Source organism: Lampetra planeri, chromosome 33 (assembly GCF_965212315.1).
Source record: "Lampetra planeri chromosome 33, kcLamPlan1.2.h2, whole genome shotgun sequence".
Taxonomy (NCBI): Eukaryota; Metazoa; Chordata; class Hyperoartia; order Petromyzontiformes; family Petromyzontidae; genus Lampetra; species Lampetra planeri.
This window is the reverse complement of record NC_136139.1, coordinates 6,365,490-6,382,817: the sequence shown is the minus strand read 5'-3', so window position 1 is coordinate 6,382,817 and position 17,328 is coordinate 6,365,490. Positions and strand designations below refer to the sequence as shown.

Genomic DNA, 17,328 nt, shown 5'->3' with positions numbered 1-17,328 from the left:
GGGTGGCTCCGCTCGGTGCTGCATGCGGCAGCAGCGCGGCGCGTCACTGCACCAACCTCTACCGCCTCCCTCGCCTCCTCCTCCTCTTGCTGCTGCTGGGGTGAATGCGGTCAGCGGTGGAGGAGGAGGGGGGTGCGTGGACCGTGGAGGAGGGGAGGGGGGCTGGTGGTGAGTTTGCAAGGAAAGTGCAGGGAGAGTGAAAAATATCGAGGGTGGGGAGTGATGGAGATGTGGTGGGGAGAGAGAAACACGCAGCAGAGATGTAGAACATTTCTGGGGAGGGGAGGGGGGTGCAGGGATGGGGTGAGGTGGGAGATGCAGGGCGGCAAGGGGAGATTGAGCAGGGAGGCCTGGGAGCCAGGCAGAAAGAGACTGAACCATGGAATGGGCAGAGGTGAGATGCAGGGAGGCTGCGGGGTGATGCCAATGGGGGTAGTTGCACGACGTCTCGCAGGACGCAAAGATTGAGCAGGGAGGCGTGCAGGGAAGTTGGGAATTGGAGATGGGAATATTAAGCGGGGGCAGGGAGTGCGAGCGATGGAAAAAGAGACGCGTTGAATATCTGGCAAGGCGACATGCGGGGAGGCAGAAAGACGCATGAGTGTATTGGTCAGGGAGAGCCCTGCTGAGGCTGATATGGTGAGATAGGAAGAGATTTTGACAAAGATTAAAGAGGGTGAGATGTAGGGATGTAGCGATGTATAGAGATGTGTTACTTTGAAAGCGAGATCTCAACGTTGCCAGATATACAAGTACGGAGGATGGGCAGGGAGGCAGGGGATCACGTGGAAAGATCAGGCAGGGTGAGACGCAGGGAGATTGAGAGATCCAGAGCCAGGCCAAGCAGGGTGGGGCGATGGGAGGGAGGAGGGGGGAGATAGTGGGAGACTTGGCACAGGGAAGGATGGAGAGATGTAGGGAGAGACGGAGGGAGGAGGAGGGAGGGGGGAGGAGGAGGAGAGGGGGAGGAGGAGGTTCGAACCCAGGATATAGACGCTCAACTCGAGGCCGCTGCAGCAGAAGGAGGAACCTCGCCTTGGCACCATGGAGACCTGCACAGTCATGGAGAACCCGGTGAGACTCCGAACCCGGGCGCACGCACTCATCCCGCCAGACAAACTCCACTCTTCGTCACCAGTTACCACCACGCATCGCCATAGCACGGCGCAAAGAGGCAAGCGCTTTCGCCACCGATATTATTCATAATTCCGGCAAATGGCCTGATGAAGCTGGTTGTAATCACCAGCGAAACGTCGTAGTCGAATGGTAAATGCAGTGGGTTTACTCTGCAACACGCGGGCGTGCTGAAGTAGTCACTATTCCTCACGTTTTGTTTTCGTGACGGACCTTGCTAATTGGCTGTGTCGGGTGGTGGTGGGGTTAACGACACATTTATATTTACGCGATCTCACCCAAGTTAACCCGTATTACGAGACAAGCGCTGTTCGCCATCAGCTACTGAGGGCTGCACGACAACGCAACTGCAGGGGTAGTGTGACTAGGCATGACGACCGACCGCCTTTGTATCCCCAAGTGCTGACGTTTAGACACTGCCGCCAGGCACAGCGCTCACTTGCAATGCTGGGTGGACTTAGGGGAGATAGAGGCCGAGGACTGGGTCGGGAAATCGAACCCAGACACCCGCATAGAGCTACTCCGATTAGCACGGTGGGGTACGTACGGTGCGAAAGAAGTTCAACGTTCATACACAGACGCCTGCTGGTACAAGACTTGCCGGCTTTAATAGGTGCTCGCAAACAGCGCTTTCCTCTGCGGTCTATGAAGTGCAAGACACACACAAGGATAAATGCATACTCACATTTCTATTCTATACAGTATTCAATTGCTGTTGCAATATTTATTGTACATTTTCATGCATATACAGAACGTATTTTAAACACGAAATTTAATGGAAGATGTTTATTATTTTGTAAGTTAGACCTCTTGGGTCAATGATATAATTCATACAGAGCATCTACGTATTAGCTATTAGCAATACGTGTACGTGTGTATAATAATATTGACATTAAACATATTATAAAAACAAATATAACGTATTTTCTGGATTGCGTGATGCTCTAATTCCCCTTGAACTGTATCTTCAAGCAAAAGTCGTGCGGTGTCTTACAATCCGGCAGCTGTGTGTGAGAGAGATGTCATTTGTGTAACTTTATTGACACCTGGCACAGATAATTACGAACGACATCGTGTTTCAGCACAAATATTAACACTGAAATAAGATTTCCACAAATTTTTGTTAATATATGAATCAGGTTTCACTTGATAATGACTCTCATCTGGCTAACATACATCAGTGACAGTAGTGATTATGGGGGGGGGGCTTAATGGTAGCTGGAGCTATCCGGGGCCGAGTTCCGAAAAATACGTCCCCTCTCCCCTCCCGCCAACGCTGTCGGAGAGGAGAGGTGGCGGCATTCCGGATCGAGCCCAGATCGTGATGATTGCAAAACTTCAGACGTTGCTGAAGTGAATTCTATCCACTTTCGGTACTTGCGCTGTGATCGGTGAGGGAAATTCCATGTTCTTATGGCGGGATCAAGTATGTCCTTTGCCTTATTCTCTATTTTTAAGCAAAAGTTTAATGTGCGTTTCATAATCAAACTGCTTGTGTGATATCACATTCGTATAACTTTCTTGACAGCGCAGACACGTTTGGGTTAATTAAAGGTGGTTGTCTTCCGGTGCATCCGATAAATCCCGTGGATACGGTCGTCGTGAAACACGGCGAGACGCGCCGATGCTGTTGTGTGAACGAGCCTAGGATCCGTCGCTCACCCCCACACTCCTCACCCATCATCTCGCCTCACCTACCCCACGCCGCCCCACCTGTAACCCCCCTTCTTCCACCTCCTCCCCCCCCCCCCTGGCCGCCAGATCCTGCCCGTGTCGCTCCCGATTCGTCTGTACCCGGGCTACGTGATCAGCGTGGAGGGCCGCGTGCCGGAGGACTCGGAACGGTTCGTATTGTTCGCGACTAATTCATCGATTAATCGGCTATCGTATTTGTATTGTTTGATCGCGATTGTCTTCGATAACGTCAACCGTCAGATGTCGGCGGCGACCTTTCAGCGGAATCGTTCATTTTGCCGCAACGGATCGATGAGTGGCCGTGCAATCCACGATGTCATCCTCCCCTGCTCGCCTTGTCCAAAGCGGTGACGGCACGCGTCACGATCTCACACCCACGCCCTCATCGGGAATGCGCACAGGGCATGATGCGGTGCAACATCCCATCTGATATATGCTCTGGAATCTCGGACTCGTGCACGATCCGATTTTGGACTGATCGCGTCTAATCCATCCTGTCCTGATTCTCAGACGCTCACGCCAATCCCATTCACTCTGGTGCGACGGGATCCGATTCCGATCCGATATGATCCCATCTGGTTCTCAGACTCGTAAATACATGTATTAAATTTGATCTGATACAAATCCAATTACAGGTAATTGGATCTCATCGGATTTTTAGATATGTACACGCTCTGATTAACTCTGATATTATTTCATCAGTTCTAATTGTCATAAATGTACGCCATCCAATTAAATCAGATCATTAAGCTCCTGCAACGATTTGATCCATCCATTGTGATCTGATTTCATCAAAATCGTATCCCATTTCGATCCCCAGGCTCGTGCACGATCCCATACAAATCGTATCCGATCAAGCAACAGATCTGTGGACCTGTTACAAATTCCATGAGACGAGGCCGGGTCCCATCTCAAACTCGCGATCGTATTTTTTTTCTTTCAATGCGAGTCCAGACCCAATGCCACTCCTCGTGTTCCACACAAACCGCGCAGGTGCGAATTAATTCACCCGCGCGTGACTTCTCGCAGGGACCCATTAGCTTCAACTTGTTAATTAAAGACGCCGGGAGACAAACTGGGCCAGGGTCAACGACGCGGTCCTGGGTCGCATGGCACCCCCTCGTGATACGCGGGGCGCGGCGCGAGGCCCGTTACGGCGAACCCCGAAACCACCCGCGCCGATCCAGCGCTTCATTAGATGCCGGGGTTGGTGGATCACGGAAAGAGTTGCGAAACTCCTCCCTTTGACTGGGCCTGGCTGGGCTGCGTGCGAAGCGGCCACGGGGGGTGAACGAGGCGACACGGCAAGTAGTGGGATCGTGAGCCCGTTCTGTGTAGGCGACCTCTTTGTAAGTGCCCTCTCCTCGTATGTATAGTAATGCGTGGTGGGGTTTTCTCCGGGTACTTCAACGTAACTCCTACACTGAAAAAAAGAATGGTAATAATAATGATAGATTGTTGTTATTTTTTCAAATAATCGGCCAACATACTCAGGGTAACAAGACCCTCCTTAAAACGAGTCTTGAAACTCAAGCGATGCTTCCCTGGATAAATGCCATTCTTAGGACTGCATTACTAATTATAATAATCATGTTACATGCGTGAGGCCTTAATCCAGCAGTGGATTCACCGTGGCTAACAATGGCGATGATGATATGCGCGTGCACTGTAACATCTTCTGGTCTCCGTCAATTTCAATGCTGCCCGATGACTTGCGCACGCCTTGCGAATCGTGGTGGTTATTTTGAACATACTTCACCATGGGGCTCAGTGCGGGGTTGGTGAAGGGTGGTGGTGGTGGGGGGGGTTACATTTTGGCATGTGAAGGAACACAGGAGTAGAGTACAATTATTCGTTTTGCCAAACTATCCACTGTTACCAATAACGTACTGTAACAATATACAGTACACGTGAGTAATTATTGATTAGCGTAGCGTTCTTGACGCAAGCACGGCGGTTTTACTTTGACCACAGGATGAAGGATTCACCTTTATTGAGCATCTCGCGTTCAGGCCACGTTCAGAACGTTTGGCAGGCAGCTCGCCATTCATCTGTAATAATACTCGACGAGTGGGTGGAGCGGTGGCGCAGTGGTTAGCGCGCTGCGCTATGAACCCGGCGACATTTGAGTTCGATTCCCAGCCGCGGCGAGTGATCTTTGTGAACCGGTCCTGTTCTGGGGTTCCCCATCCTACTCCTTCACCAACGCACTCTGCCCAGCGTGGTGAAGTATGGTCAATCAAACGCCTCTTCCAACGTGACCGACACGGTGTGGGGGCGGAGGACTTCATCCGGCAGTGGATTGGCAAGCGACTGGACGCAGTTCGCTCCCCGCGTTGGCAGCGCTGCTCAAAGCGCAATTAACAACGCACTGCACACACCCGGCAACGACACTGTGGTCTTAAAAGGCTAAATATATGCGGCATATAACAGGCGACGCTTCAAGCAACGGCGCTTTTTAAACCGTGCCACATTAGATCGTTCCACGTCGTTTGGTTCGAGTCGAGTGCTTATTCTGTACCCACTCCACCCTAGACCAAGGGGAGTGGGCAACCGAAATAGCGAGAAGAGACATTTTTTGTTTGTTTCGAATATGGTAATAGAAGAAGAAGAAGAAGAAAATCCAAACTCGATATTTCAAGATCCGTGCTGCGTGCGAATACGAGACGGTGGGTCCCTTGGTAAAGCCACGTCACGGAGCGGTCGTTGGAGAGAGCTCGCACGCGGCGCCCGAGTCGCAGGTTGACCGAGACGTGCCCTGGACGAAATCGTGGTGAAGTATAATAAGTACAAGTTCATTTATTTGGTATAGCCCTGTGAGCCATTCGGCTCTTGAATCGGGTGCAACCGCAACAAACAAAAACATGAACAAAAAACATCTTAAAGTGAATATGTGACTAAGTGCAAACAGAAAATCCAAGAAAAGACAGCAAAATATTGCAGAAAAAGCACCGTACACCAACGCTGTGTGCAAACATCCCAGTGGGATGCAAGTCAAACAATAACAACAACCACAAGACAACTTAGATTAAGGCCATCAGTCTAACTCTGTACTACAACAAACAAACATGGCCAAACCAATACACTTTTCGAAATCACCAAAATAAAGCTATGAAAGCAATGAAAAAGCAATCATAGAAACTGTGACGGAATTTTCACAATAAATGGCATAAACAACATGTACTATCAAAACCCTGCAGCCATAGCTGGCTGCATGAGTCACTCCACAACAGCAGGAGCATCAATCGGAGTATTATAAGTACAATCAAATAACCCCCACGACGCGCACGGCGTAGAGCAAAACTGCCACGATTTACGACGATGGACAGGCCATCGCTCACCGCCACAAGTTGCAAAGAGATCAACTCTGAGCACTGGTGACTAGCAAGGGGCGAAATCGCTCCGACTGACGCCTCTCTGTCTCGCTACTTGCATCGGTCACAGCAATTGCTCACGGCGTATCTAAAGGGCGATGTCGGGACGAGAGATAGTACCGCGATGCAGTTCCTCGGGAACTCTTGATGGCCTTTTGCGCAATGCGCCAAAAGTCTGTTATTGTGTGTTATTGTGTACTTGCTGGGTCGGGGGGTGGGGGACGAGCGGTGATGGTTCGATCCCGTGTGTCCCCCCGTGTGCCCCCCCCCCGCACCCAGTGCCGGATTATCCCAGTAGCAAAAGTAGCTACACATGTCGTAGCTACGGGCCCCGCACTTTCAAGTGCTCCGCGCTAAATGCTTTCAAGCTATCAATTCCGGTTCAGTGACTCTGCACTTGCTCTATTACTATAGTCCTATACTGCCTTAAACTTTTATGAACTACTGGGTGTTTAAGGTCAGCGATTTGTCGTATTATCTGGCTGTATAGCAAACGAAAACATACAATTACTTTACTATGCAAGTAAAACAAAATGTGTGTTTTAATATTTACCTGTTTTTTATTTATGTAGGACCCCCGCACCAGCTTAATCCGGCACTGCCCCCCCCCCGCCCCCCCCCCCCCACGCGCCTGCCCCAGGTTCGCTGTGAACCTGTGCGCCGCTGAGGACGTGGCTCTGCACGTGAACCCCCGGTGGGGTGCCGACTCGGGCTCCCAGTGCCTCCTGGTGCTGAATTCGCGCGCGGGCGGCGCGTGGGGACGCGAGGAGCGACTCGCGGCCGCCCCGTGGTGCCGCGAGACCGACTTCAAGTTGTCCATCGCCGTGGACGACGAGGGCTACAAGGTGAGCGGTGGAGCCGCGGGGGGTAATGTAGCGCTCCGAACGCAAGGCTGCGGGCATGGATACCGTGCAGGAGGAAAAACAATCAATTTGTCCATCGATGTTGCATGGTTACACTGTGGGGGGATGTATATAGTGGTGATTGTAGCCTAGCGCAGCGTTCCTCACTAATTTGCAGAGGTGGGTGGGGGGTCGGGCACTTTCGCCGATAAGACATCATCAGTGTGAGGACCGCCACACATTGGAAATCATTTCTGGGTTTGATAGTAGCACGATGATGATGATGATGGGGTGATGTTCTCACGTGTTGTGTACTGTCGGGGGCTGCACGTCAGGGGCCGCACTGAAGACCACGGGCCTAGCGGGTTTCAAGCCATTCAGGGGGGAGGGGGTGGGGGGTTGGGTGGACGCAGGCTGCGGCATGTATACCGTGCAGGTGAAGTTTCTCGAGCTGATGTTGGGCACTGGGGCCAGTGGTCTTGATTGGGTTGGAGTAGGAGGGGGGGGGGGGCACCTTAACACACTCTTACACTCTCTCAAACAAATATAAAGAATCCCCGTATAGCCTTAACATACTTTTGGGCCAAGTGCAGTTAGCTAGCAGCTATGAAGGCCGGCACTGCACACGAGGGCGATGTTTACACACCGCACCAGGTACTCATTTGAGGCTGAGTCGACCTAGGACCGATTCAGATAATCGATGGGCGCAGCTCGCTAACCCGCTACACTACCCTCCCCCCCCCTCATACCCCCTCACACATTTCTCTCTCACACACCACACGTTCTCCCACTCGACACACGCACACACACGCTGCCTGTCACCCTCCCGACCTCTCCCACACGCAGGTCCTGCTGTGTGACTCGTCCCCCGCGCTGGAGTTCGCTCACCGCTGCGCCCTCCAGACCGTCGACCGCCTCGAGTTGAAACCCACGGCCCACGTGTCGCTCCTGCGAGTGCTCGCCCCAGCCTGTACGGACGTGAGTATAAACTATGGACACATATTTTTTTGTTTTTAACCAGCTAGGGCCCACTTGAGCTATCTATAGAGCTCTTTTTTCAGGAGCGACCTGGGCCACAAATGATAGCTCGACGAAGTGGCGGAATGTACAGCAGCCAAATGCTCGAAATGCATGTTGATTCTAAATGTGGAGGGGGGGGGGCGAAACATCGGAGGACCCGGAGGGAAAATCCACGCAGCCACGCGGAGAACAAGCAAACTCCAAATATACAAGCGTCAGCTTCGGGATTGAACCTACGACCTCCTGTATACAAGGCGAGGTAGTTAACATCTCGCCACCGTGGCACCCACCCACCGCCACCGCCACTACTCACTCATCCTGGCCTCTCTGTCTCTCGTTTAGTGGGGGTGGCGGTATTTATACGTGGAGCTAAAACCGGAAAACCCGGAAAGAACCCGCCCGCGTGCGCGATGGGGCAAGACTCAAACCAATAAAGTGTACTCACGAAACAGGTGAGGTACTCATTTTCCGTACTGCCCTCCGTTGGTGAGCCAGGGTCTGGCACCTCGACGCCCTTGGGAAGGGAGATTCGCAGCATCTGTGCGATGATCCAGCAACCCTCGCTGCCTCCACAGTGCTGGGTGACAGGCCGCACGGTGTAAATAGCCACCACCGCCCGGACTTTATAACTTGGTGTCTTTTAGAGATAAACGTGTTTGCACGCGAGGATACGTTGGGGTTAACACGCGTCATCGCTGCTTGTCTCCCTGTGTCTCTCTCCTCATCTCCCTGTATGTATCTGTGTCTCTCTGTATCTTGCTCTATTTGTGTGTCTCTCTGTGTCTCTCTCCCCATCTCCGTGTGTCTCCCCGTGTGTCTCACGATGCCAGGAGGAACTCCCTCCGCCAGTGACTCCGGACAGCGGCGATTTATCGGTAACGGGATTGAACCGGGACTCTAAACATTTTATTACATTTTTCTTGGGTCTTTCGGTAAAGTCACGTAGATAGGTTCAAAGAAAATAATCAAAAATAACGGAAAACTACGACGTTTCGATCGCAAGGCAAGCGGTCGTTTCCCTTTTCCTGAAGTCGACCGCTCGTGTTGCGATCGAAACCTATCTACGTGACTTTACCGAAAGACCCAAGAATATGAATTATTGCAGTCACGAAAGCTTTAAGTCAAGATTGTATTACATTGACACAGTTTATCTTGCATTGAACTGCATTGCTCTTCATAAACACACACAAAAACAAAGACCCCCGTCTAACCTTTAACAAACTATTGGGGCAAGGGCGCAAGTGATCTTTAGTGAGCACCTACGAAGGTCGGCACGACGCACCCTGGGACGATGTGGCTAGCACCACGCCCGGCCGCCTTTGTCTCGCCAGTGGCGATGTTTTACACATCGCACCAGGTACTCATTTGAGGCTGAGTCGACCTAGAGGAGGCCCAGGATCGGTACAGATAATCGTCACTGGTGTTGGCCGTGAGCGGGAATCGAACTCTGGTCGCCGGGTTCGTAGCGCAACGCGCTAACCGCTGCACTACCGCTCCTTCACCCACCTACTCACCTACTCACCCACCCACCCACACGCCCATTCACCACACTGCAGGTCACTTACACTGCTCTTCAGTGTCCCTGCACTTGCACTGCTCCACTGTAAAATCCCATCCCAACATCATGAGCATCATCGTCTCTATTGCGATAAATAATAACAATAATAACCGTGCTTAATTCAAGAAACGTGCTCATCCGTATCCGTCACGACTTCGAACGGTGCCGTCTATCTGCCGGCCCGCTTTTGGGCCCCGTGCTCGACAAACTGTTGCATCTCTCCGTTTCGCCCGCAGCTGCAGGATGCCGTGTCGAACCTGACTGTGGCTGACACGCCCGAGGAAGGAGGACCCGAAGCCAAGGAGGAGGAAGCCGGCGTCAAGCAGGAGGAGGAACCTGCGAAGGAGGAAGAGGCACCCGCGGTGGAGGAGAAGGGATCCACGCCAGAGGAAGGTGGAGCTGGGCAGGAGGCAGAACAGGAGCCGGTGCCCGAGGAGGAGAAACCCGGACCGGAGATAGCGGCAGAGGAACAGGGACCTGGCGAGCAGGGGGGCGAGGGAAGTGGAGCCGCAGAGGGAGACCTGGGCGAGGAGGCTGGAGCGGAGGTCGCTGCGGATGCGGAGGGAGGGAAGAGCGCGGATGCTGCTGCTGCTGTAGAGTTGGTGGGTCACGTGGGGGGAGCTGTGAGCACCTACTCGTTGCAGCTCCGTGTGTCGACGCAACTCTCCTTCGGCCTCGTGCCTTAAATTAAACTGTGAACTATTTTTTTTTATTTTACCGTATTGGGTAAGGCCCACTGAGCTGTAGAGAGTTTTTTTTTTTACAGAAGCGACCTTTATATATGTCTTGCTTAGCGCGTCACGTGGGACTCAACGCGAGCCCGGTACACAGCACCGATCACAGAACAAGAAGAGGGTTGGGGGAGGAGGATGCAGGGCCGGATTAAGATGTTGTAGTTCCCTGGGCTACAGGCACTGTGAGGCCCCCAGTAATATTTTCCAACGGAAAACTAACAACAAATCAAATTCAGCATTCACAAATGAAATAACTTTTCACTATAATCTCCAGAGGCCTCTCCAGCCGGCGCAGGCCCCTGGGCTGCAGCCGCTAAAGCCCCCGCGCCTCGATCCGGCTCTGGGAGGAGGGCAACAATTCCGCGAGCAAAATCGCGAGATCGGCGCGGCTGGGCTTGGTGCAGAGGGCTGGCGCATTGGGCTTTCTGCAGCACGCAGGCGGGGAGAGCCTCTAGCAGAGAAGTGAAAGTTCACAATGGCGGAGGGAACGCTAAGCGGGGAATATAGCTGACGTCAAAGGGAGACGGGAAAAAGGAGCGGAGGGGGAGGGAACGAGGTGGATGGGTGGGTGGGGGTTGGAGGGGAAAAAAACCACGTGGGACGCGTTTAACAATCATCGGGCGCGTGCAGTGTGGAACGAGTTATTTTTTGGTATTTGAAGGAGCGGAGTAAACTGGTGAACGTGGACAGACGTAGCGTGGTGGGTGGGTGGGTGGTGGTCGCGAACACTGGAATTTGGGCAAAGTCTGCAGTCGACTCGTTCCGTGTCGGGGGGGGGGGGGGCCGGTCTGGTCACTCGTTTTCTTCCTCTCCCCCGCAGAGCGTCCCGCACGACGGCGTCATCGACGGAGGCCTCCACCCGGGATGGAGCCTCACCCTGGAAGGCTCCGTGCCGGCTGAAGCCAACAGGTGCACCGACGGAGCCCCCGGCGTTCCCACGCATGACCCCCAATTCCCCGCTCGTCTGTAGTGGCCTTTGACTTTTACCGGTGCTTGCAGGGCGGCGCACAGCTTGTGCCTCGCAGCAGGAATCCCCTGGGTTCGATTCTTGACTCGGGCTTGTCTCTGCGTGGACTTAGGACGCTCTCCCCTTTTCTGCAGATTGTGTGAGTGAGTGTGTGTATACTCTTTGGTTCTTTCGGTAAAGTCACGTAGGTATAAAATAAAATAAATCACGACGTTTCGGGCGCAACACAAGCGTCCGTCATCAGGTGCAGCTTTTTAAAACAGTCTGCTTTAAAAGCTTTTTTAAAACAGTCTGCCTCAGCAGCAGACCGTGCTTTCCCACCTGATGACAGACGCTTGTGTTGCGCCCGAAACGTCGTGATTTATTTTATTTTCTGCCTACGTGACTTTAGCGAAAGAACCAAAGAGTATGGATTCCTGCAGCCACGAAAGCTTCAAATCAAGAGTGTATGTATGTAAATATGTTGAACTTGTTTCGCACCGTACGTGGCCAACCGTGCTAATCGGAGGTACGGGAGAAGGACAACAAACTAAACACAAAAAGTAGTTCTCAAGAAATACGTTTTGAATCTACATTTAAAAGTTGCACAGCTCCAAGGGCTTCCAAATATCGCAAGCAAGAGCATTGCAGACGGCTGCAAAAAGCGCGATGCAGTGACCGTCATTGTTTTGTGGTGTGTGAATGAGTGCTGTTGTGTGAGTGTGCTTGAGTTTGTATCTTTTCCCCCCTTTTCTGCGTGGATTTCCTCCGTGTTCTCCGGTTTCCTCCCATAGCTGCAAGATTCACAGTTTAAATGATATTGGCCAGAGCATCCATCCCATTGCTGAAAATGTAACCTGCGTAGAACTCGATACAGCGACATCGCCCCCTACTGCGAAAACCTGGCAGGACCCTCCTGAAAAAAGAGTTGAGACTCAGTGAAGCTGTCCGTGTCTCCGTATCCCCATGTTGCCATGTCCCTGTGTCCCCATGTCTCTGTCTGTGTCCCCATGTCTCTGTGTCCCCATGGCCCTGTGTCTCCGTGACTCCGCATCTCCGTGTCCCCGTGTCTGCGTGTCTCCGTGACTCCGTGTCCCGGTGTCTCTCCCCCAGGTTTGCCGTGAACCTCATTGGGGAAGGCGGACAGGACATCGCTCTGCACGTGAACCCGCGGTTCAGCGCCGACGGAGGAGGAGCCCTTGTGCGGAATGCCAAGATTGGCGGTGCGTGGGGGGCCGAGGAGCGAGAGGGGGTCAACCCCTTCACTCGTGGGGAGACATTCACGGTGAGCACAATGCCGCTGTCCTATATCACTGCCTCTCTCAGGTCTCTCTTGCTCTGTCTGGGGTGCCGCGGTGGCGAAATGTTGTCTCCCTCGCCTGGTATGCAGGAGGTCGTGGGTTCGGTCCCGACCCTCTGACACCAGCTGCGTGTCTCTCTCCTCGTAATCGCGTGGATTTTTCTCCGGGTCCTCCGGTTTTTCCTCCACATTTAGAATCAACAAACGTGCATTTAGAGTATTTGGCTGCTCTGCATTTCCACGTGATGATGAGCCACTTCGTTGAGCTGTCATTTGTGGCCAGGTCGCTTCTGAAAAAGAGCTGTATAGCTCAGCGGGTTTTATCTGGTGAAATAAAAAATTGTTGAATTTTTAAAAATAGTTTTGGTTTAGTCTGAATCTCTGTTTGTCTGTGTCTGCCTCTCTGTCTTCCCATCCTCTCAATCTATCCTGAATCTATGCCTGTCTGACCACCTGCCTGTCTATCTGCCGCTCTGTCTGTCTGTCTACAGCTGGAGTTGAGCTGCGGGGAGTCGAACCTTGCCTTGAAGGTTGGAGGCGAGCCCGTGTGCGAATTCGCGCACCGCGTGGGCGAGCTCGCCAGCATCACGGCGTTCCACGTGGAGGGCGACGTGACGCTCACAGCCGTGCGGCAGGGCGACCTCTAGGGCTCCCATCCCGCCCTGCACCTACAATCCCAAAACCTGAATTTGGACCCAAACCCGAACCGCCAACCCCAACACAATCTAAATGCCTTTCAACGCAACTCCTTTCAACTCGTATCCAGAGCCCCGCCACCACTACCCCCCCCCCCCCCCCCCCCCGCTCTTTCTTTATTTGGACTTCCAACCAGGGCCTTAATTTCACGTGTCCCGGGTTGGCGACCGAGAAATAATTGATGCACCCAGCACACCACATCCAGTATACCTCTTGTTACACCCGTGGGCATTATCGCAAACGAGAAATGCTGCATATGAAGGGATTATCCGGGTAAAATGTTTTAAGTGACAAGCAACACGAGGCCTTCGCTCGTCCCCCAGCGACCCAGAAATGAAGCCCTGCCTCCAATCATAGCGAGGGCATTCTGATAATTTCTTGATAAACAGACCCAAAGAGCCTTTTCCCTAAAACCTTGGATCGTCAACCCTAACTAGACCCTTCCTATCCCTCCCTGGTTCTCTAACCCTGACTCACAAATCATCACCGCGCAGCTTTTTGCCTCCGGCCCATAATTCCCGAATGCCCCCCCCCCCCCCCTGTGCCCTCCATGAAAGTCCAATTTGAATGTTGGATCCTATCACTGTTCAAGAAGACGATCATCCCTTTAGCGAAGCATGAGTGCCCCCTGAACCTCCGGTCACTGCGAAACAACTGACTGGGTTACCACCACCTTGGAGATGGAGCGACGAATTCATCGGTGCAAAATGGATCGTTGCACCTTTAGCGTCGCAGGGGACGGTGACGGCTTGGGGGAGGTCTTCATCCAGCAGTAGAGTGAGCATGGCTGAAGATGATGATTAGTTAATGTGGTTGAGGACCTCCCCAATTTCGTACTGCACGTGGAGTTGTTGTGGTTGACCATACTTCACCATGCTGGTCATCGCGGTAAAAGTGGGGCACATTGGCGTTGATGCATTGATACGCGGGACAACCATTTAATTTGCCGAACTGCCCTCTTCCGCCAACCGCGTGGCCCCCGTGGCAGCCTATAGCACCTGTTATGCACGGTGGTGGTCGCCCATTCAAGCGCCGGCACTATCCAGGCTCAGCCATGCTTAGCTTCGGAGATCTGACGAGATCGGGCGCATTCCGGAGTGACCTGGTCGTCAGCCGAGTGGCTGGATGCTGCTGCTGTGCTTGGCAACCACGGTGAGACAAATATGGAGACTCGATTTGTCGCGGCGTCTCGTTTTCACGGCAGTGTGGTTTGCGACGGTACCCGGAATGACAACAACAGATGCTCTGTGTTCACCTGGGAATGCCTCGCCGAGTCTCGAGAGACGCTGTCAGGAGGGTCCTGCCGCATTGGGATCTTTGGCTAATTCCTGTAATGAGGGTTTGGCTTCGTGCGGGAGGAAAGCAACCGGAGGAAACCCCATCACAAATACGAGGGCACAACACTCAAAAGCTCCACACAGAAACGGATTCTCGAATCCGTTTCTGTGCTACCATCTCTTGGCCGCTGACAACATCTGGTGTTCTCAGGCAGTCTCTCATTCACGTACAAACCAGGCTGAGTCCCAGCTTAGCTTCCAAACAAATAACGAGTATCTGGCGCACGCGCGGTTTACTTTGGGCGCATGAAGATTGTCCGTTCAGCCAGCGGCGATTTCATTATCGTCCGGTTTGTAAGACGCTCCGGAAAGTAAGACTTATCCCCGCCACCCTCGTGCCTGGTGTCAATAAACTCGTACAAATCTGGTCACACGCACGAAGACAAAAATCCCCCGTGTGTAGCATTTAAAACACTGTTGACGCAAGTGCTGTTAGCGAGCGTCCGTGAGGGCCGGCAACGGAGGGGTCAGTGCGTCTCATAACACTGGTCAACACACTTTTTCTGGTATAAGGTATTCCAACGGGTTTAAGGTAATTTTGGGGTGCTGATTCCAAATCTGGCATCAGTTTTTGTCTATCACATCAGGTTTTTGAGATATCAAATATTGCATTTTCAATAAAAACTGCAGAAGAAAAATATTAAATAAATATGGATATCTACATAAAATTATATTATAAACACACTATTCTAAAAATACAGCACCATATTTTAACACTAAAGCAGTCACTGACTCGCAACAACTTGCAATTATAAGTGACAGAGTTAATTTCGGGTAAAATCAATGAAAATGGGGTATGTCGATAGCATAAAAATGAGATGTGATAGAGCAAATCTGAGATCAGATTTGGAATCGGCACCCTGCAATTAGTCTAAAACAGCTGCAAAAGTCCAGGCCAGAATTTTTTTTTTTGTTGACCAGTGAATCGGGAGAATGCGGCACACACAATGGGTTTTCTCCGGCCATTCGAGTTTCCTCCAAAGTTGAACAAAAAATGATATCCCGGAAAGGAATTGGCCCAAAACTTCTCAACTAGTTTATTCTCATAGAACCCCCCCCCACCCCCCCCCGAGTCTCTTCAACGAGGTGGTTCCTGCGAATGTGCTACAAAGCAGTTGTTACACAGTGCCGGGACGAGCACGTGTTCTCGTGTAAAGGGATGGCGTCTCGAACTGTCACATTGAATGGCAATGAGCTGTGATCGTCTTTGGTGATGAGAGAATGGCAGCTTGATTGCTTGAATAAACCCATTACAGTGAACCCGTTCCAAGTGTCCGTGAGAATGGATGCTGACACAGCAGCATTGGTGAGCTCGTCAAACGTCACACACACCCACACTGATCACTTAGCACCCAGTGTCACGGGCAAGAGTGTCGAATGGACAAATATGCATCACCGATTAAGGTACGGATCGTGTGTGTGTGTGTGTACCTGGTGAGGTGGTCTAAACATCGCCACTAGGGAGACAAAGGCGGCCGGGCGTGGTGCTGGCCACCCACCCCCTCGTGTGTTGTCATAGGCGCTCGCTAACAGCACTTGCCCCAACAGTCTGTTAAGGCTACACGGGGGATCTGTGTCTTTGTATGTGTCACACGTGACGAACAGAGCGCCGAGTCAAACGCTAGGCAGAGACATCGTGCTCGTGAGTGTCTGTTGAGAGGAGCGGTGGCGCAGAGGTTAGCGCACTGTGTTCCGAAACCGGCGACTCGAATTCGATTCCCATTGACGATTATCTGAATCGACGCTGTGCCTTCCCCTAGGTCGACTCAGCCTCAAGTGAGTACAGTACTTGATGCGTTATGCAAACATTGCCACTGGGGAGACAAAGGCGGCTGGGCGTGGTTCCGGCCACCCACCCCCCTCGTGTTCTGTCCCAGCCTTTATAGATGCTACTCGCTAAGGGGCCGCCCATAAATGACGTCACGCACCTAGAGGGGGGGGGGTCAGACATTTGTGACGATGTGTGACGAGGGGGGGGGCGTTGAGAAATGTGACGTCACATCAAAATGCGCAACCTTAAATAAATATATAATTATATTCTTGGTTCTTTCGGTAAAGTCACGTAGAAGGGAAACAATAAAATAATAAAAATATACAACAATACAATTCTCACGACGTTTCGATTGCATCACCAGGTGATGATGATTGCTTGTGTTGCAGTCATCAGGTGATGATGAGCTTGTGTTGCAGTCGAAACGTCGTGAGAATTTTATTGTTTTATATTTTTATTATTGTATTGTTTCCCTTCTACGTGACTTTACCGAAAGAACCAAGAATATGAATCCCTACAGTCACGAAAGCTTTAAATCAAAATATAGAATTGTTATAACAACACTCCTACAACATCAGAGTGCAGCGCCACATTAAATACGCACTACAATGACAATAGTTTAAAGCGATTATTTGAAGCATGTTTTATTTTCAAAATGGAAATATGGTTTTGGGGGGGGGGGGGGCATAGCTTTGTGACGTCACATTTGAGGGGGGGGTCTGACTTTTTGTGACGCCGTGTGACGAGGGGGAGGGGGTCTAAAATCGTCCAAAATCGCGTGACGTCATTTATGGACGACCCCTAAGAGCACTTTCTCCAACAGTCTGTTAAGGCTATACGAGGGAGAACTTTGTCCGTGCATAGTCGTGCATTTAGGGGATATTTGAACTGATGAGCTGAGTGAATAACGACGCGTTCCCG

At 51.8% G+C, this 17,328-nt stretch overlaps 1 protein-coding gene across 1 annotated transcript; it reads left to right on the top strand.

Moving 5' to 3' along the window:
* Positions 1 to 1,007: 1,007 nt before the first annotated feature.
* On the top strand, positions 1,008 to 15,896 carry LOC144729694 (galectin-4-like). The gene is made up of 9 exons (XM_078610127.1): positions 1,008 to 1,074; positions 2,896 to 2,978; positions 6,844 to 7,048; positions 7,892 to 8,023; positions 8,896 to 8,940; positions 9,860 to 10,225; positions 11,178 to 11,266; positions 12,417 to 12,588; positions 13,095 to 15,896. Exons 1-9 carry the CDS (start codon positions 1,045 to 1,047, stop codon positions 13,248 to 13,250), a joined length of 1,278 nt encoding a protein of 425 aa, XP_078466253.1. The 5' UTR covers positions 1,008 to 1,044; the 3' UTR covers positions 13,251 to 15,896.
* The last annotated feature ends 1,432 nt before the right edge of the window (positions 15,897 to 17,328 follow it).